The 18,563-nt window shown below is 40.0% G+C and overlaps 1 protein-coding gene across 10 annotated transcripts in view; it reads left to right on the forward strand.

Moving 5' to 3' along the window:
• Window positions 1-18,563, forward strand: part of kmt2c (lysine methyltransferase 2C) — a 204,428-nt gene that overhangs the window by 99,971 nt on the left and 85,894 nt on the right. For 9 of the 10 annotated variants that reach the window (XM_062957189.1, XM_062957187.1, XM_062957192.1 and 6 more), the window contains exons 7-14: window positions 2,996-3,158; window positions 5,213-5,384; window positions 7,897-8,011; window positions 10,095-10,267; window positions 11,844-12,004; window positions 13,268-13,384; window positions 14,550-15,262; window positions 17,984-18,103. In XM_062957189.1, coding sequence (XP_062813259.1) covers window positions 2,996-3,158; window positions 5,213-5,384; window positions 7,897-8,011; window positions 10,095-10,267; window positions 11,844-12,004; window positions 13,268-13,384; window positions 14,550-15,262; window positions 17,984-18,103 — 1,734 coding nt within the window. The remainder of the gene's footprint in view (window positions 1-2,995; window positions 3,159-5,212; window positions 5,385-7,896; window positions 8,012-10,094; window positions 10,268-11,843; window positions 12,005-13,267; window positions 13,385-14,549; window positions 15,263-17,983; window positions 18,104-18,563) is intronic. The other variant, XM_062957191.1, reaches the window with a different exon arrangement.

Here is an 18,563-nt window from a genome sequence, read left to right on the forward strand (position 1 = left end):
CGGCAAGCTTTCCAGCAGCATAGGAGTGAATTGCATGCCAGCCCTGATTGATAGCCTGCAGGGCCAATGGGTCAAGACTTCAGTTTCAACTGCATGGACAGAACATTCGTCATGAACTGTGGAATGTGGGAGGTGCCTGCAAGCACTGATTAGAGACTTGGCTTGATGAACGGCTTTTCCCTTGCTGGGGAACATGTGCCCGGAGAGTGATGGTTTTTGGAGTTGTATATAGTCTTGAAAATAAAGCCTAGTACCGCTGGGATCAGCAGTAAATCTGTGATTGAGGTGTCGTTTGTCAGTGCTACTTTTGCCAGCTGCATAAGTGGTCTGACTGATGAGAGAAGGTCATCAACAGGTCAGGGTGACGGTCGTATCACATCTCTCCACCTGCTCCTGTCCTGTCCATCCATGCCCTGACAAATCACTGGGTTACTGTGAGTTTTCCAGGTTGCGTGGCCATGCTCCAGAAGCATTCTCTCTTAACGTTTCACCCACATCTATGGCAGGCATCCATATCAGGACAGTGAATAAAGAACAACAGGGGAATTCCAGACAAGAAACAACCAGAGCCAGCTAATCACCTCCCAACAAAGGATTCCCCCAGGCAGGAAGCACCCAGGCCTTGAAGCTGAAAGGTCATTAAATGCTAATCAAGGTGGCTGATTGCAACATTCACACGTACCTCAAGCGGACACAGCACAGACCCCAAAATACAAGCCAGCAGAGGACTACTGGTCACTATTAGGAACTGGAACCATATTTATGGTTGTTGCCAATCACTGTTTATTTCTTTGGTGAATACTCTCCAAAGACCAGCAGCTAATGGCTTGTGTCATGGCACTAGTCCCAGGACCATCACTTTTGGAAAGCACTACTTTACAGAGTATACTAAATATAACTTAAATCTGTTTTGATTTTTTTAAAAAAAAAAAAAAAGTTGCCTGGAGAAGTATTTCTGCTGTCTCTAAAAAAAATTGCTCTTTATGTAACAGAGCTTTAAAAACATTTTATTTTTTTGCTGTTTGAACTCTTCTTTGTCAAAGGTCAGACAGAGTTACAATAACAACATGCTTGAGCTTCTTAAATCATAACTTCTAGTCTACTAATGGGAAAAAAACCCTTTCTAGTCAGCAGCTGTTGCAAAAAATATCTCCAGTGGGGATTTATTACTTTTGACTGCTTTATCGCTTGCCTCTGTGAATTCAACAAATGTTGATATCCTGAGGGGTTTTTTATTATTTGGTTCTGATTATATATACCACATTGTTTATACAGTGGTTTTCTTGCTAAGTTGCCAAATGGATTTAATTTCTGTTGTGTTTTTCCATATGCGTTGTAACGATTCGATTAAATGTAATTAGACACCCCCTCCCCACCCTGATCCTCCCCCTGCTTCTCTATGTCCTATAGTAAATCATTTTTCACTCTTTCTCAAGTTTCTACAGATTGTTCTCATTTATGAAAACCTATCTAATGCAACCCCCTTGTGTAAAACTGGTGACAAGACCACTTAGCTGATACCCAGAAGAAGAAACAATACAAAGTTGAAGGGTTGAGCACTAAATTTATATCTGAATGTGGCTGAAAGGCGGTCCATATTTAGCCTTGTAGACTTGATGTTCAAAAAAGAGTCTAAAAATCTTTACAATGGAACTTATTGCAGTAATAAAATTAGCATTAAAATTAGCATTTTGAAATGCTGTCTTGTTGGAAATTATTCATATTTGAATTGGAGTGTTTGGTTTGTGAATCAGAAAACTAAATTTTAGTCAGTTCTCAGTTTCAGTGTATGGCTTGGATTAAGTTGCTATTTTTCCACCTCATTTATCTCAGGTGGAGATTGTATTCCTAGGTACTGTATGCTTCCAGCATTTGGATTGATGACTTAACATCAAAAATAGACCAACAAACAGCAAACACAGTGTTCAGCTCCCCAGATGTGTACCATCTTGTGTCTTATTACTTCTGTCAATAAGAGCCTGGTTGTGGTCACTTAAATACTGGCTCAAGATCAGAGTTTTGAGTTTACGATCCTGTTTGATTCACTGTTAACATGTCCTGTTTGACTTTTGTGAGTTGCATTCTTGTTCTTATGTATCTTGCTCGTCTAGTGCCCTGTCCATACATTATGTTGAGCCTTTCCACCCAGCAAAGTATTTATTATTTATTTATTTACAGTATTTATATTCCGCCCTTCTTACCTCGAAAGGGACTCAGGGCGGATCACATTACACATATAGACAAACATTCAATGCCTTAACATAGAACAAAAACAGAAGACAAACGCAGGCTCCGAGCTGGCCTCGAACTCATGACCTCTTGGTCAGAGTGATTTGTTGCAGCTGGCTGCTCAACAGCCTGCGCCACAGCCCGGGTATCTGAAGAACTTGACTTTGGCCAAATACCATTGCCTATTTTCCAAAGCAAGGTGTAATGTGCTTCTGTCTGAATTGCTGTGTGGGAGATTTGCGGGTACCCCATATAATGAATGACTCTGCCCATGAACAGGCCCGAGCACACATACTACTAAGAAACTTACCAGCTCATCCAATGGAATTTTATGTGATGTTTCTACTTGGTGATGACCTTCCCCATGTTACCTTGAGGGTTGCCAAGTATCTTTCGAGGCAATTAGGGTTACACAATTCCCAATTTTAGACACAGACTGAAACATACTGGCACTTCTTCTAGTTTTTTACCTATGTTTTTAGCCAACATGTATTTTAAGCAGTTTTTAAATGTTGTAAATTTTACCCATTTGTGTGTTTAATTATCTGGATGTTGTTAATCTCATTAACCTGTATACCTTGTACACCTACGGTGCAACAAGGGTCTTTGAGCCATAATAAAATGTTGTTGTTGTTGAGATTGCAAGGATGAATGAATGTATGGAAAAATGACAAGATGTATGATATACAGAAATCTAGTAGATCATTATAATCTTTCTGTTAGTGGTATGACTCTGAAATAAATAGGCTTCTGCTTTGTGTTTCAGCGATGTGCATATTGCAAGCACCTTGGAGCCACTATCAAATGCTGTGAAGAGAAATGCACCCAGATGTACCATTACCCATGTGCTGCTGGAGCAGGCACTTTTCAGGATTTTAATAACTTTTCCCTCCTTTGCCCAGACCACATTGACCAGGCTCCACTAAGATGTAAGTAGCAGCTGTGAACCAAATGAGCTTATTAAAAAGGTTTACGTTAATTCAAGATTTGGTTTGTTGTATCAACATAATTCATGAATTGGACTTCCTCCCAAACATTGCAATTTCAAGCTTTTGTGTATTTTTTTCTTTATTCATTATCTGCTGTTTTTAATCTTACTCACCCTGTCCATCTTTCCTTCATCTGAACATTTCCTCTCCCAACTTGCACATACCCCCCAACTTTATTTGATACATTTGGAGGTGTGTAGTTTCTGCTTTTTTGAGGAATCTGAATAACAACCAAGTATCAACAGTAAGAACAGACCACAAAACAACAGACTGGTTCAAGATTGGGAAAGGAATACGGCAGGGCTGCATGCTTTCACCCTACCAATTCAACTTGCATGCAGAATACATCATGCGACGTGTGGGGCTTGATGAATCCAAGGCTGGAGTTAAGATTTCTGGAAGAAACATTAACAACCTTAGATACGCAGATGATACCATTTTGATGGCTGAAAGTGAGGAGGAGCTGAGGAGCCTTATCACCAAGGTGAAAGAAGAAAGTGCAAAAGCTGGGTTGCAGTTAAACATTTAAAAAAAACCAAGATTATGGCAACCAGATGGATTGATAACTGGCAAATAGAGGGAGAAATGTGGAGACAGTGACAGACTTTGTATTTCTAGGTGCAAAGATTATTGCAGATGTGGACTGCAGCCAGGAAATCAGAAGACATTTACTTCTTGAGAGGAGAGCAATGACCAATCTCAATAAAATAGTGAAGAGTAGAGACATCACACCGGCAACGAAGGTCCACATAGTTAAAGCAGAGATATTCACTGTAGTAACCTATGGGTGCGACAGCTGGACTATAAGGAAGGCTGAGCGAAGGAAGATAGACACTTTTGGACTGTGGTGTTGGAGGAAAATCCTGAGAGTGCTTTGGACTGCAAGAAGATCCAACCAGTCCATACTCCAGGAAATAATGCCCGGCTGCTCATTGGAAGGAAGGATATTAAAGGCAAAGATGAAGTACTTTGGCCACATAACAAGAAGACAGGATATCTTGGAGATGATAATGATGCTGGGGAAAAAGGAAGGAAAAAGGAAGAAGGGCCCAAGGGCAAGATGGATGGATGGTATCCTTGAAGTGACTGGCTTGACTTTGAAAGAGCTGGTGGTGGCAACGACTGATCTGGTGTGGGCTGGTCCATGAGATCACAAAGAATCAGAAATGACCGAACAACAGCAAAAGGTTCTGCTTTCCTAGAGTCTTTCGACTCTTATTCTTCTTTGTGGGCCCTTCTAGCAGACTTATTAGAGGATCTGCAAAGGACAACTGATCAAATCAAGCTTGACTGACTGTCCTGCTTGTTTGTAACATTTAAGTAATTCAGTTGATTGTAAGAGTTGCTACCTTTTATGTGAGGACATTGATGTGATGTGCTAGTATAGGTGAAGGTAAGGAATAGCAACACTTTCAATGAAGAATTTCATTAAAGCGATGTTAGACGTAGATGTAGCTACTAAATATAACATGTATAGAAGCTGACTGTTGACAGTTTCCTAGTAACTAATTGTGTACAGAAAGTGTTTCAACCTTTGCAGTAAATGTGAATTAGAGTGAATGATAAAAGGGGAAAGAAGGATAATACCAAGGAAAAGAAATAAGCTCTGTGCATGTTTAACTTCATTTTGAATAAAAGCATATATTCTTGATTCTTTGAATGTTGATGAAACAGATCAAGCAGTTCTGTAGGCAATAACTACATGTGAAAGCTAAAATAAACATGACAGGGTAAAGTTCTTAAATTTTGTTAAATAATCACTGGGGATGAATTTTAAATCTTCCTTTCATTCTAGTTTTCCTAATCAAAATTGCCATCTACTGGTGCTAGTTGAAGCTATTTGAGTACTTTACTCCTAAGATTAATTTGTATTGCTTTCATCTTTGTTCTGTTTGTAATGCTTCTCTGTTTTATCTGTGTATTTTAACTGTTGTATCCCATTGTGAAGAGAGGTGAAATGAAATTTCTGATGATGATATTATTCTTTCTTGCAGCAAAGGAAGAAGCTAACTGTGCAGTTTGCGATAGTCCTGGCGACCTTTTAGATCAACTTTTTTGTACTACTTGTGGCCAGCATTACCATGGGATGTGTCTGGATATACAAGTGACAGCTCTAAAACGGGCAGGCTGGCAGTGTCCTGACTGCAAAGTGTGCCAGAACTGCAAGTAAGCAAAACTGGAGTATTGTTTATTGTGTGCTAACATGAAATACAAAGGTGTCACTATTAGAGAAATTAATGAGAAAGTAGAGGATACTTTAGATCGGTGGTTCTCAACCTGTAGGTACCCAGATGTTTTGGCCTTCAACTCCCAGAAAGCCTAAATTGGCTGGGATTTCTGGGAGGTGTAGTCCAAAACACCTGGGGACCCACAGGTTGAGAACCACTGCTTTAGATAATAGAGACTATAGAAAACCTGCAGATATCAGAGATTGAAAAATTAAGATGAAGGTTGTGGATTGGGAAATGAAAATCACCCTGTGGTGGCAGTTGTTGGAATTCAACCCCACACTACCCAAGACTTCATTCCTCAATGAGGGGTAGTTAGTTTATAAAAGGCTGAGAGAAATCTCCCCTCTCCTGAATGACAATTGGAATGTATCTATTTCTTCTCTCCTCCCTATTTCTGCTTTCATTCTGATTGGTTGTGTAGAATGGATATTTTGCAGGTGCATACCTTTTGTCTTTGACTACTACTTTTGCTTCTTGGTGTGTGCAGTGTTTATTGAGATCTCTCTTTGCTTGTGCGTCAGGAATAGTCTCGTGCATTTGTATATGATCGCGATTTGTTTCTGTTCGTTTCATTAGTACTGCTCTGTTTTCGTTTTTGAGCACCACTTCCAAAAACGGGTGCCTTTCCAAATGAGCTTTTTTGTCCTGCATCCGAAAAAATGAATATTTTTATCCCATGGGTGGCAATGGGCAGGCAATCCTATACAAATACTCCTTCCCCATAATTTTAAGGCTGCTGCCGTACCTTGCGCCACTGCTGAGTTCTAGGGACAAACCCAGGGCTGGAACATGCCGTGTTCACTGATGGCTTGCTGGGGCTCAGCCTCCATTGTGTTTGGTTGGGCCTTGCTCCGGAGCCATGCAGCCATAAAGGTCCTGGCAGGCACTCGTGCTTTGTGCTTACACGCCACATATGCACTATGTGTGTGGTATGTAGGCCCAAAGCACAAGCCCTAGCAGGCACACTTGCTTTGGGCCTACATGTCTCACACACACACTGTGAGTGGGGTGTTTAGGCCAAAACCATGAGCGCCTGCCAGGGCCTGCAGTGAAGCGCCAAGTAAGGAGCGGTCCTTACTTGGCGCTTGGTCGCAGGCACTTGCAGGTGCGCTTTAGGCCTACACACCACATATTCACTGCAAGTGTGGTGTGTAGGCCCAAATCGCGACCTCCTGCCAGGGCTTGCAACTGAGCACCAAGTAAGGAGCACAATCCCTCTTCTCTATGATGCCGAAAAACAGGCTTGGAGCTGGTACCCGCTCCAACCTGCTTTCGTGTTGAGTTTATTTTCGTTCGGGGGGGGGGGGGTGGTGGTCCTGTTCCATGCCTCTGAAGGAATGAAAGAAACAAAATAGTTGGATAACAAATTTTGCGCACATGACTAGTCAGGAGAGATGTAATGTTTGGTGATTTTTTCCTCTTTTTGAACCCCAGAAGAGATGGGGTTAGCTTAGTGTAGCTGTTACCCAGTTCTTTACTCTTTAGAAATTTATTATTTTTGTAAATACATTTTGTGATTTTACAGACAGAATTCTGGATCTTTGTCTCCTAAGCTCTAAATTCTTTACAGCCACATAGCACTTTACACTCTGCTTGCTGTGAGCTGAATGCTCAACGGAATGTTTCTGCATATTTTTGGGTGCTCTGCTGTTTTTTGGTAATTTTCCTTAACACCCAGAAAATCTTAACATTTTCAGAGTGTTGATGAAGAGATAGAAATGAGAATGGCAGAATTGGGCAAGAATGAAGCATAGATAAGAGCTGTGAATGTTTTTGTTGAGCAGTGAGAGGATGAGTGTTTTAAAATGAAGTGGTATATGGAAGCACTTCCTTTCTGTTATCTATAACCAAAATCAATTGTCTTCCCTGTTGAGCTAGTGGGCTTATTAACAAAAGATCCTATTTTGGAGTAACCTATTAGCAGCAGTGTGACCCAGCACCAGTAGCCCAAAGTGATAAAAAGAACAAAAACACAGAGACCAATGTTATCTCTTTCTTAGGAGTAAAATAATATGGTTTCTTTGTAGTAAAATAATATGGTTAGACTATTTACAACAATACTGTTTCCATAGCACAAATAAAGTTCTTTATACTTCCTTCATTGCTTCCATGCTGGGCTTCTTTGGCATGCAGATAAACAGCTTCGCTCTCACACAGCCTCCTCTCATTTGATTTTATTTTTACTCATTTTATGCTCTAAATGAGTTTTCATGGTTAATGTATTGGTCTTGCACAATGTCAATTTTACTGTATTTTTACTCATTGTATTATGTTTTTATTTGTTGTACTTTATTTATTGCTTTCAGGACTTTGCCCCATGTTAGCCGCCCCGAGTCCCTGCGGGGAGATGGTGGCAGGATAGAAAAATAAAGTTACTTACTTACTCATATTGAACTTACACAGGAGCTTTACACAGTAGCTTTTTAATCTGCAAATCTGTTTCTTAGGCATTCAGGAGAAGATAACAAGATGCTAGTATGCGATACATGTGACAAAGGATACCACACGTTCTGTTTACAACCAGTTATGGACTCTGTACCAACAAATGGCTGGAAATGTAAAGTGAGTATTGTATATATAAAATTGGAACTTGGTAGTATAAACATCTGGGTTTTTTCATATTCTTTCTTCTGTGAAGACCCAGCTAACTCACTTCTGCTCACGAATAAGCTGTAAATCGCACCTTATTGTTCTTGACTTTGTCAAATGGTGAATTGCTTAGATTAGTTTAGAATTAGAAACCATGGATCAGATTCTGATTTAAGCACATTTAGAGACCTGTTTAATTCAGTTTACCTTGTGAGTCAAAATTTCATTTATTTCAATAGGTCTGCTCTTAAGAATAATGAAGTCTGAATGGAACTCTTTAGGATTTCTGAACCTAATAATATTGGTATATAACTTGGAGGAAAGTGGTTCTAGACCAAGAATGGGCAAACTTTGGTCCTCGAGGTGTTTTGGACTTCGACTCCCATCATTCCTAACAGCCTACCGGCTGTTAGGAATGGTGGGAGTTGAAGTCCAAAACACCTGGAGGGCCCAAGTTTGCCCATGCCGAGTCTAGACATTGTTCAGTATTTACCATATCAGCATTTTGCAGCTTTCTTTGCATTCATTTTAGTTTTACCAAAATATTGTACTTAAATAACATAAAAGGAGTCAGCATGTGGGAAACTTATAAGTCAGTTTGACTACTAACAAATATTCACCTGCAATTTTTAAAGGAGATTGTTGAGATGCAAGGAGTCAATTTTTTAAAGAAATACTGAATATAAAGGCAATAATTACAGTGTATGTTGTGTAGTAACACATACTAAGTATTTTGAAAGCATAAGGAGAGGCTTCTCAGCCAATTTCATCGGACTCTAACTGGAGAGTCCATTCCAGTGGGTTGCTGTGAGTTTTCCAGGTTTTTCTGGCCATGTCCCGGAAGCATTTTCTCTTGATGTTTCATCCACATCTATGGCAGGCACCCTCAGAGGTTGTGAGGTCTGTTGAAAACTTGGCAAGTGGGGTTTATATATCTATGGAATGATGTCCAGGATGGGAGGGAGAAAGAACTCTTGTCTGCCTGAGGGAAGTGTGAATGTTGCAATTGACCAGCTTGATAAAATTAGCATCGCATGCCCTTGCATCTTCAACGCCTGCTTGCTTCCTTTGTTGGGAGGTGTTAGCTGGCACTGATTAATATTATTAATATTATTTGAGAACACAGAAATGTTGGACCACTCACCATGTCAGACTTCACAGAGAAGCCATTGAAATCCACAAGCATGTGGACAAATTCAACAGAAAGGAGGAAACCATGAAAATGAACAAAATCTGGTGACCAGTATTTTTTTTAAAAAAACTCTAAAATCAGGACACTAAATAAAGAACACCACTCAAAAAATGGGAATTCCAGATAAGAAACCATCAGGGCCAGCTAACACTTTTCAACAAAGGATTCCCCCAGGTAAGAAGCAGCCAGACTTTGAAGCTGCAAGGCCATTCAATGCTAATCATGGTGGCAAATTCAACATTAACACTTGCCTCAAACAGACAAGAGTTATTTCTCCCACCCTGGATCTTCCACAGATATATAAAACCCACTTGCCTAGTTTCCAACAGACCTCACAACCTCTGAGGATGCCTGCCATAGATGTGGGCAAAATGTCAGGAGAGAATGGTTCTGGAACATGGCCGTACAGCCTGGAAAACTCACAACAACCCAGTGATTTTGGCCATAAAAGCCTTCGATAACATAAAGAATCCATTCCAGTTTGTAATAATGAAAAATTCTCTGTGCAGAAAAGTCAGCAATTATTTGAATTGCATTTACGGGACCAAGAGTCAGCATAACTTTTGTTCACGCTTACCAAGGCCTCTTGGTGTCATTTCCTCTGTAGAGGTGTCAAGAAAAAGCTCCTCTGTGGTTAGTAGTTCTTTTGGTGGTTTCTACCAGCAAAGGGGGAACTACACCCAATAAACGACATTTGTGTTGAGTAAAGGCACTGAGTGAAGAAACCTCACTTAGATTGAAGGCTGGTAATTTTGCCTTCTTTAAGTAATTTTAAATTCCTTTCTCAGCCAGGGAAGAACATGCTTTACAATAACTACTCCATAGTATGATCAACTGAAAAAAGTTACTTTTTGTGGCTTTCAGTATTGCAGGGTATGTGCAGAATGCGGCACACGGACCAGTAGCCAGTGGCATCACAACTGTCTTATGTGTGATAGTTGCTACAATCAGCAGGAGAAGCTGCCTTGTCCTTTGTGTGAAAAGACCTCCTCTCCAGATGGACAAAAAGACAGGCTGTATTGTCACTTGTGCAGAAGGTAAAAAGGAAAATGCCAGTTTCATAATAAACCATTAAGTACCATATATACTCGAAGATAAGCCGAGTTTTTCAGCCCTTATTTATGAGCTGAAAAAGCCTCCCCCGGCTTGTAATCGGGTCAAGGCCAGCAACAGAGCCTGCAGGCTATTGCTTTGCAAAAGAAAACACACTGATAAAAGGGAGTAGAGAGAAATAGATCTATTTCTCTCTTCTCCCTTATCAGTGTGTTTTCTTTTGCAAGGCCTCCCTCACTCTTAATCAAGGGAATGTTTTGAAAAGAGAAAGACACCCTTGCAAGTCAGGAAGAAGAAAAAAAAATGCATTACTCTTATGAAAGCCCCTGAAATATTTGTTAAACTCTCCTACAGATATATAGGCATTAACCCCTTGCAAGCTTTTACCATCTCTATGTACATTTATATGTGTATCTATCTATATATATTAATTTTATATATGAATTTCCCCTCATATGTTTGCAAGTATTTGCAAATCCTTTATACATATAGATCCATGTACTTGTGTATCTGTAGCCATACATATACATTATTTTTATATATGAATTTACCCTCATATGTTTGCAAGTCTCTGCAAATATCTATATAAAGAGAGATGTCTGGATAGATATGAATATATTCTTACCTACCTATATATAGGGCTTGCAAATATTACAGGGGGGAAATGAATACACAAATATATATAGACATGTCTAGATAGATAGATATATATATGGCTTGCAAATATTGTAGGGGAAATGCACACACACACACACACACACACACACACACACAAAGGGATTTGCATATGTTTCAGGGGGAAATGCATATGTGAAATTAGTATCTATAATTATAGATCTATATCTAGCTCTGCATTGTTTATATAAGCATTGAATGTTTGCCTGTTACTATGTTGGAAGCCGGCCTGAGTCCCCATGGGGAGATAGGGTGGGATCCAAATGAAGTTTTTGTTATTATTATTATTATTATTATTATTATTATTATTATTATTATTATTATTATTATTAGGTTATTGTTGATACCATATTGTTTTTGTTGCCCCTACTTTTCCACTTATAGAGCTAGTCTGTTGTTTTTCTTTGAAATACGGTAAATATTCAAAAACATTTAACCTACTGATGCCTCGATTAATGAAATTTTATGGGTATCTATTTTTATTTTGAAATTTACCCGTAGCTGCTGCATTTCCCACCCTTGGCTAATACTCGAGTCAATAAGTTATCCCAGTTTTTGTGGTAAAATTAGGTGCCTTGGCTTATATTCTGTTTTTGGGGGAAGGGGGTTGCCATTACCTTCCTCTAAGGCTTTTAGGGCTTGATTTGTCCAAGGTCACCCAATAAGTTTTCATTGTATCAACTCATATAATGCGAGTTTGGTGGGATCATACATTTCTGAACTCCTTTTAATTTGAGATTATCTGTAATGTTGAGAACATTTTCATCTCTTTGATGGTCTTCCTATATCTATCTGTCTGTCTGTGTCTGTCTGTCATTCTATTTTCCAATAAAGCAGGGTTTTTCAATGAGTGAGTGATTTTTTAAAACTTACTGTTCTCTTCAGGTGGATTCACATAGAATGTGACAGATCTCCTAATAATGAACTGGATAGTCATCTGAAAGAGTACGTCTGCAGTCTTTGCAAACATTCAATAGTCGAAGAGGAATGTGCGCTGTCATGTGATGCGATGGAGACGGCCCAACTTCTTCCTGAACCTGACACAGGTAAAATTCATTTTTTTTCCATATTTTATCTTCTCTGTGTCTCCTTTTCATCATTTATATGGGTTTTAGGAGAGCATTTAATGAAGGTTATTCCTGGCATTGGTACATCACACCTCCAAAAGGACAAAAGAGGATTTTGAACTGCATCACTGGGACTCCACATTAAAGGCTTTCAGGAAAAACCGTATCTCATGTCTGACACCAGCTCACATTAGCCCAGGCATCGAACAGAAACAGCAATTTATTATGGTCCATGACCCTCACATATTAGCCCAGGCATGGACAAACTTTGGCCCCACCAGGTAGGCTGTGAGGAATTGTGGGAGTTGAAGTCCAAAACACCTGGAGGGCCCAAGTTTGCCCATGCCTGATTTAGAACCACATTTGGATTTCCATACATTGCTTAGGGCAAGAGTTAAGCTTCCTAGCTGATTGATACCCTGGGCCACCTTCTTCATTTCTAAGCAAGGCTGTTTTATGTAAGACTTCATCTGTATTTTTAAAATCTGTCAAAGAGAAGGTGGGCTGGAGCAAAAACTACAGTGAGACAGAACTAAATTAGACTGATTTGTCTATCATAAACATATGGTGCTTCAAAATGGCAACACAGCCAAAAAATTTGCTACATTTTACAGATAATTCTGTACAAGAGTCCTAACACTTTAGCTACAAATTTTCTTAATTGTCCCAGTCATAGCAGAATTGGACCACAAAGCTTAAAGAACCAAAACATTTTCTGTTTTCGTTACATAACAGAGGGGAACTCAAATATTACACGACAGTTTACACTTCAATGAGAGGTGCATGGAACATGACGTAGTTGAAGAGTTGACACAGTGAATGCAGAATAACTTAGTTCAGTGCATGCGGTGGAGATTACATTTTGCCTTACAGAAATATGAGTGACATAGTAGATGAAGTGTGGACTTCCATATGGTGGACTGCAGCTCTCAGTTTTCATCCCATTGGCTATGCTGGCTAAGGCTGATGGGAGTTGTAGTTGTGCAATATTTGAATGACCACACTTTGCCCATCTCAGGTGTGTGGTGTCATTTGCAAAGGACATCCTCTTAATATAAGTTGTATCTTTTACCTAAGCTTTGAAGGAAAACATACTAGGCAGACAGCTAATGTGCTCAGGTTACTGTGTCAAAATACTTTTGTATGAAAATAATATATCAAGTTCCAAAAACAGTCATAGAGAATATAATAATGAAAATAAACATTGCATTAGGAGTAATAAATTATTTGTTGTTGCCCAAGGTTGTGCAGATGAAATGGAAATAGAGGATAGTGCAGAAGGTGTCACAAATGAAGATCAAGTAGTAACAGATTGTGGCCTCGCTGAACAAGAATCACTGGTTAAATGCACTGCAGATGGTAAGACAATCCTTTTTCTGTGAAGCAAAGGAATGGGGTGTGCAGGGCTAGTGAGAGGCCAGGCTAGTTCCATATTCACAAAACTCTAGTATAGCATATCTGTAGCAGCAATAGAAATGGGAAATTACTTGCTATGAATTATTAACAAAGGGATATGGAAATAAATATCTGGTACTATTTATATAAAGCTATTGTCAAACAATTTGTAAAAATTATAGTTTTGGTCACTCCATTTCAGAAAAGATATTGTAGCATTGGGAAATGAACATAAGACTAGTAATGTGCTGAAAAGTTTATAAAATTGTACATTGTGTAATGTAAGACTAAGAAAAATCTTTCTACCTCTCATAAAACAGGATCACCTAAAAGGATTTGCAAGTTGATTAAGGAAAAATGTATTCATTATTTATTTATAGTATTTATATTTATATTCCGCCCTTCTCACCCCGAAGGGGACTCAGGGCGGATCACAGAACATACATATGCGGCAAACATTCAGTGCTGTTTATAGACAGACAGTTGAACATAGATAGAGGTATATATAGGCTTTTCCCCATCTTCAGCTTCTTGGGACGGGGGTGCTATCGCGCCATCTCTCTGCCAAAGAGCTTTGTTCATATCTTCCTCCTTTTCTATCGAATCACCGGAATTTCCTTATTGGTGCCTTAATATCTCTCTGCTTTAAGCGGTCCCTATTCATCTACTAATTTGCTTTTGAACCACTAGGTAGGCGAAAGCTGGGCTAAAAGTCAGGAATTCACCCTGACCTGGGCTTTGAATTGTTAGCCTCACAACTTACAAGATTTATTGCGGCTAAAGCCCAGCCCAAATCTGGATGAGATATGTTAATCAGCGTTATCATTAATTTAATGAAGTTCAAAAGCACCAGGTGTTGTCATGTGCAAAGGCTTTAAAGACATTTTTAGACAATTCCATAGAGGAAAGTTTTAGCAGAAGCTATTGCTCATGGCTGCTAACTGGAATTGCCATATTTTGATAATATGAAGCAGAATCGTTTTAGAATATGTCTAGAATTTCAGGACTTGAGAAAGCTGAGTACAAACAATATATGCTTTTACATTTTTATGGGATGTATGTGAAATATTTGCATTGTGTCTTCCATAATGATCCTATTACAAGAAACACAAAACGTTCTCTGTTCCAGGCCTCTCATTAAATGAAAACAGTGGTGAACTGGAAATACAGATTTCTCATAATTATGGTGCAGATGAAATGGAAACATCTCCTCAAAAGACTCATGCAGCAAATGGTATTGACATTGGTAAAAAAGTGGAAACAACAGAAAATATTCCAGATCTGATGCCACAATTAACGGGAAAGCAAACTGAGGGAAAAGAACATACACAGGAAAGTATTGAATTACTAAATATGCCCAAAGAAGAGCCTCAGCTTCCTCTAGTAACAACTGAGGACTTAGTAAAGATGCCTGGTGCTTTCATTTTGATCAGTAAAGAGAGGGCTTCCTATCAGAAAGAAGAGCAGTTGGACGCAAGGGTTGTGTCAGAAGGTGGGAATGGAGGTGAAACTCCTGAAAGTTGTGAAACATCATCTCTTCCTGCAAGCGAAAGCTGTGCAACTGACAGTTCACCCTTGGGAGACAAGTCTATTAAGTCACCTGCGGAAACATTCTCTTCATTCCCATCATCGGTTGAAATAAGCAAGACAAGTGTGTCTTCCTCACCAGCAGCCTCGCTAGAGTTGGGCTCCTCCCATGACATGCTCCGTAGTCAGACATCATCACTAGAATCCGCTCTGGTTCTTCCAACCACCTATGTCTCACTCACTCCAAAAATTGGAATGGGGAAACCAGCTATCACCAAAAGGAAGTTTTCTCCTGGAAGACCAAGGTCAAGACAGGTGCGCATATTTTATTTAAGCCATTTCAATAGGAAGGCTTGGATGAATAAGTTATTTTACATGATATTTTGTAGTTGTGATGATTACCTTATATATACTTGTTTGTGGTAAAAAAAAAATAACAGCTGAGAGTCCAGTTATTCCCCCACTCTCTGACTTAGTTCTTGTGGTATTTCTGGTGCTGATTTCATGCTGAATCAAGAAGTGTGAGAGAGAAAGATCTAGTCAGGTAGGGTTCAGTGGGTCACGTCCTGCGTTCAGTACCAATGATAACTTCTTAACAGTTTGTTAATGGCAATGTCCTTGAAAAATATAAAGTTGAGAAGATGTCTGACTCCCTTGCCTCCCAGACATTCTGTGAAATGATGCAAACCATGAAAAGTGGAGAGTGGCAAGTCCCAGGGAAGTGGAGAATGGGGACTGAAGAGTTGTTGTGGGGGAGGCAAAGGAGCTGGAAAAGCAAACAAGAAAGAGACTTAAAGGCAAAATGGCAAACGTACCTGCTGGAAACAGCTTAGCAGTGTCAGCTAAGGGGCTCCCTGCACTGTGGGTGGACAAGTGAATCTATGCCTGCCTGTCTCCCTTTCTAACAAGCTAATCTGCCCCATACAGTAAGGCAGTGCACAGCACAGGCTTACTTACTTACTTAGATGATCCCTCGTAGGCCGAGGATGATGGTCCTCCAGTTATAGGGTCTTGGGGGTGTGTCCGCAGGTGGCTGAAGAGACCTATTCTTGATCTGCATGTTCTCCCGCAATGAGGACATCGGTTTCCAGGTAGAAGGCGGTCTCAGTCAGGGTTGGCTTGACGCTCCTTCCTCTTGGCACGTTTCTCCTTTAAGCCCTCCATTCGTGCCTCTTCAAACTCCGCCGCACTGCTGGTCACAGCTGACCTCCAATAAGAGCACTCAAGGGCCAGGGCTTCCCAGTTCTCAGTGTCTATGCCACAGTTTTTAAGGTTGGCTTTAAGCCCATCTTTAAATCTCTTTTCCTGCCCACCAACATTACGTTTCCCGTTCTTGAGTTCGGAGTAGAGTAGCTGCTTTGGGAGATGGTGATCGGGCATTCGGACAACGTGGCCAGTCCAGCGGAGTTGATGGCGTAGGAGCATTGCTTCGATGCTGGTGGTCTTTGCTTCTTCCAGCACGCTGACATTTGTCCGCCTGTCTTCCCAAGAGATTTGCAGGATTTTCCTGAGGCAATGCTGATGGAAACGCTCCAGGAGTTTGGTGTGACGTCTGTAGACAGTCCACGTTTTGCAGGCGTAGAGCAGGGTTGGGAGGACAATGGCTTTATAAACAAGCACCTTGGTCTCTCTACGGATGTCCCGGTCATCAAACACTCTCTACTTCATTCGGAAAAATGCTGCACTCGCAGAGCTCAAGCGGTGTTGTATTTCAGTGTCAATGTTGACTTTTGTGGAGAGGTGGCTGCCAAGGTAGCGGAAATGGTCGACATTTTCTAATGTGACACCATTAAGCTGTATTCCTGGCATTGCAGAGGGATTAGGTGGTGCCTGTTGGAAGAGCACTTTGGTTTTCTCGATGTTCAATGAGAGGCTGAGCTTCTCGTATGCTCAGCGTAGGCACACAATTAATCACAAGGGAGCAGAATAGCAGCAGCAAGCAAGGGCGTGGAGACAATCCTCCTCTCCCACAGCACCCCAACAATGACATCTCCCCACTCCCTGTCAAACAGTCCCAGCTCTTGCTCTTAATCCAGCTCCGTCTCCAGCTCTGATGGTGGTTTCAGCTCACTCCTCTCCAACGACCAGCAGCTCCAGAACAATGCTACAGCATCACTGGCAACCTATGGGCTGAAGAAGAGCAAACCCCTGCATCAGAGCTAGAGAAGGAGTTGGATAGCTCTTTGGTGTCATCGTTTCTGCTCATGATTAGTATTTTAATTATTAATTTATATTTCATTTCCACATTATGCATTGTGTTTATTTTGTCTGCTGTTGCTTCTTAGCCTTTTGAGTTTGTTGGTTTCATTTAAGTCGCAAACATAATGCAAGCCTGTTACTTTTTTTCCAATATGAAATTTAGAAAGGGTTTTATTGTAAACTGAGTCTATGATTCCCCTGCCTGGTGCATCTTGGATTAGTAGGAAGTAAAGTTGTAACCAAATTACAGCTATATTTCATGTACTAATTGCGGCAAGCAATCTTTTGTTTCCCTAAAGCACCTTTTGCCATTATTTGGTAACACAGTATTTATTCACTTATGTCATAGCATAAGAATGTGGTCCTGGATTGAAATACAGTAGAGTCTCACTTATCCAACATAAACGGGCCGGCAGAACGTTGGATAAGCGGATATGTTGGATAATAAGAAGGAATTAAGGAAAAGCTTATTAAACATCAAGTTAGATTATGATTTTACAAATTAAGCACCAAAATTTGACAGAAAAAGTAGTTCAATATGCAGTAATGCTATGTAGTAATTACTGTTTTTACGAATTTAGCACCAAAACATCACAATGTATTAAAAACATTGGCTACAAAAATATTGACAACTAAAAGGCAGACTGTGTTGGATAATCCAGTATGTTGGATAAGTGAGAAACTACTGTATATACAGTACCAGCAAATCCATGTGTTTGTTAAATTGGATATTTGTTTACCCCTCCACGAGATTTTATTTCAGAGCTTTTTATTTGCATTCTTTGTTTTTGTTTGGCTGAGTTTTATCCATATATTTTCTCATCCGCCATATCCTAGGGGGCTTGGAGTAGCCATAATACAGTGAGCCCACCTTCCTGGTCCCCAGACATTTCAGAAGGTCGGGAATTTTTTAAATCCAGACCGTTACCTGGCAGTGCCATATGGAGCATCAAAGTGGTAATTAATCTGTGTTTATATTCTCATAATCCTTTCTGCTGTGCTACTCTTTACCATGCCATTTCCACCTTCGATACTTAATATGAGGGGTGGTCATCCCTGGAGAAGGGCAGAGGCCAGCCATTCTGGAGGCCACACGACTGCTCCCAATGTGTTTGAAAGAGATGCAAAATAAAGGATGGCTGATTTCCATGGTTTAAAGTATTAGGAGTACATGTTTTGGGAACAGTAAAGATCAAAGGAACTCAATCCACTACATTTGTGGTGCCTTCAGTGGTTTTATTTTTCATGTTTTGCTATTAATAATAATAATAATAATAATAATAATAATAATAATAATAATAATAATAATAATAATAATAATAATAATAAAAACTTTATTTATATCCCGCCACCATCTCCCAACTGGGACTCGGGGCGGCTTACATGGAGCAGTGGCCCAAACAACATAAAAACAAAA

Source organism: Anolis carolinensis, chromosome 6 (genome assembly GCF_035594765.1).
Source record: "Anolis carolinensis isolate JA03-04 chromosome 6, rAnoCar3.1.pri, whole genome shotgun sequence".
NCBI lineage: Eukaryota > Metazoa > Chordata > Lepidosauria > Squamata > Dactyloidae > Anolis > Anolis carolinensis.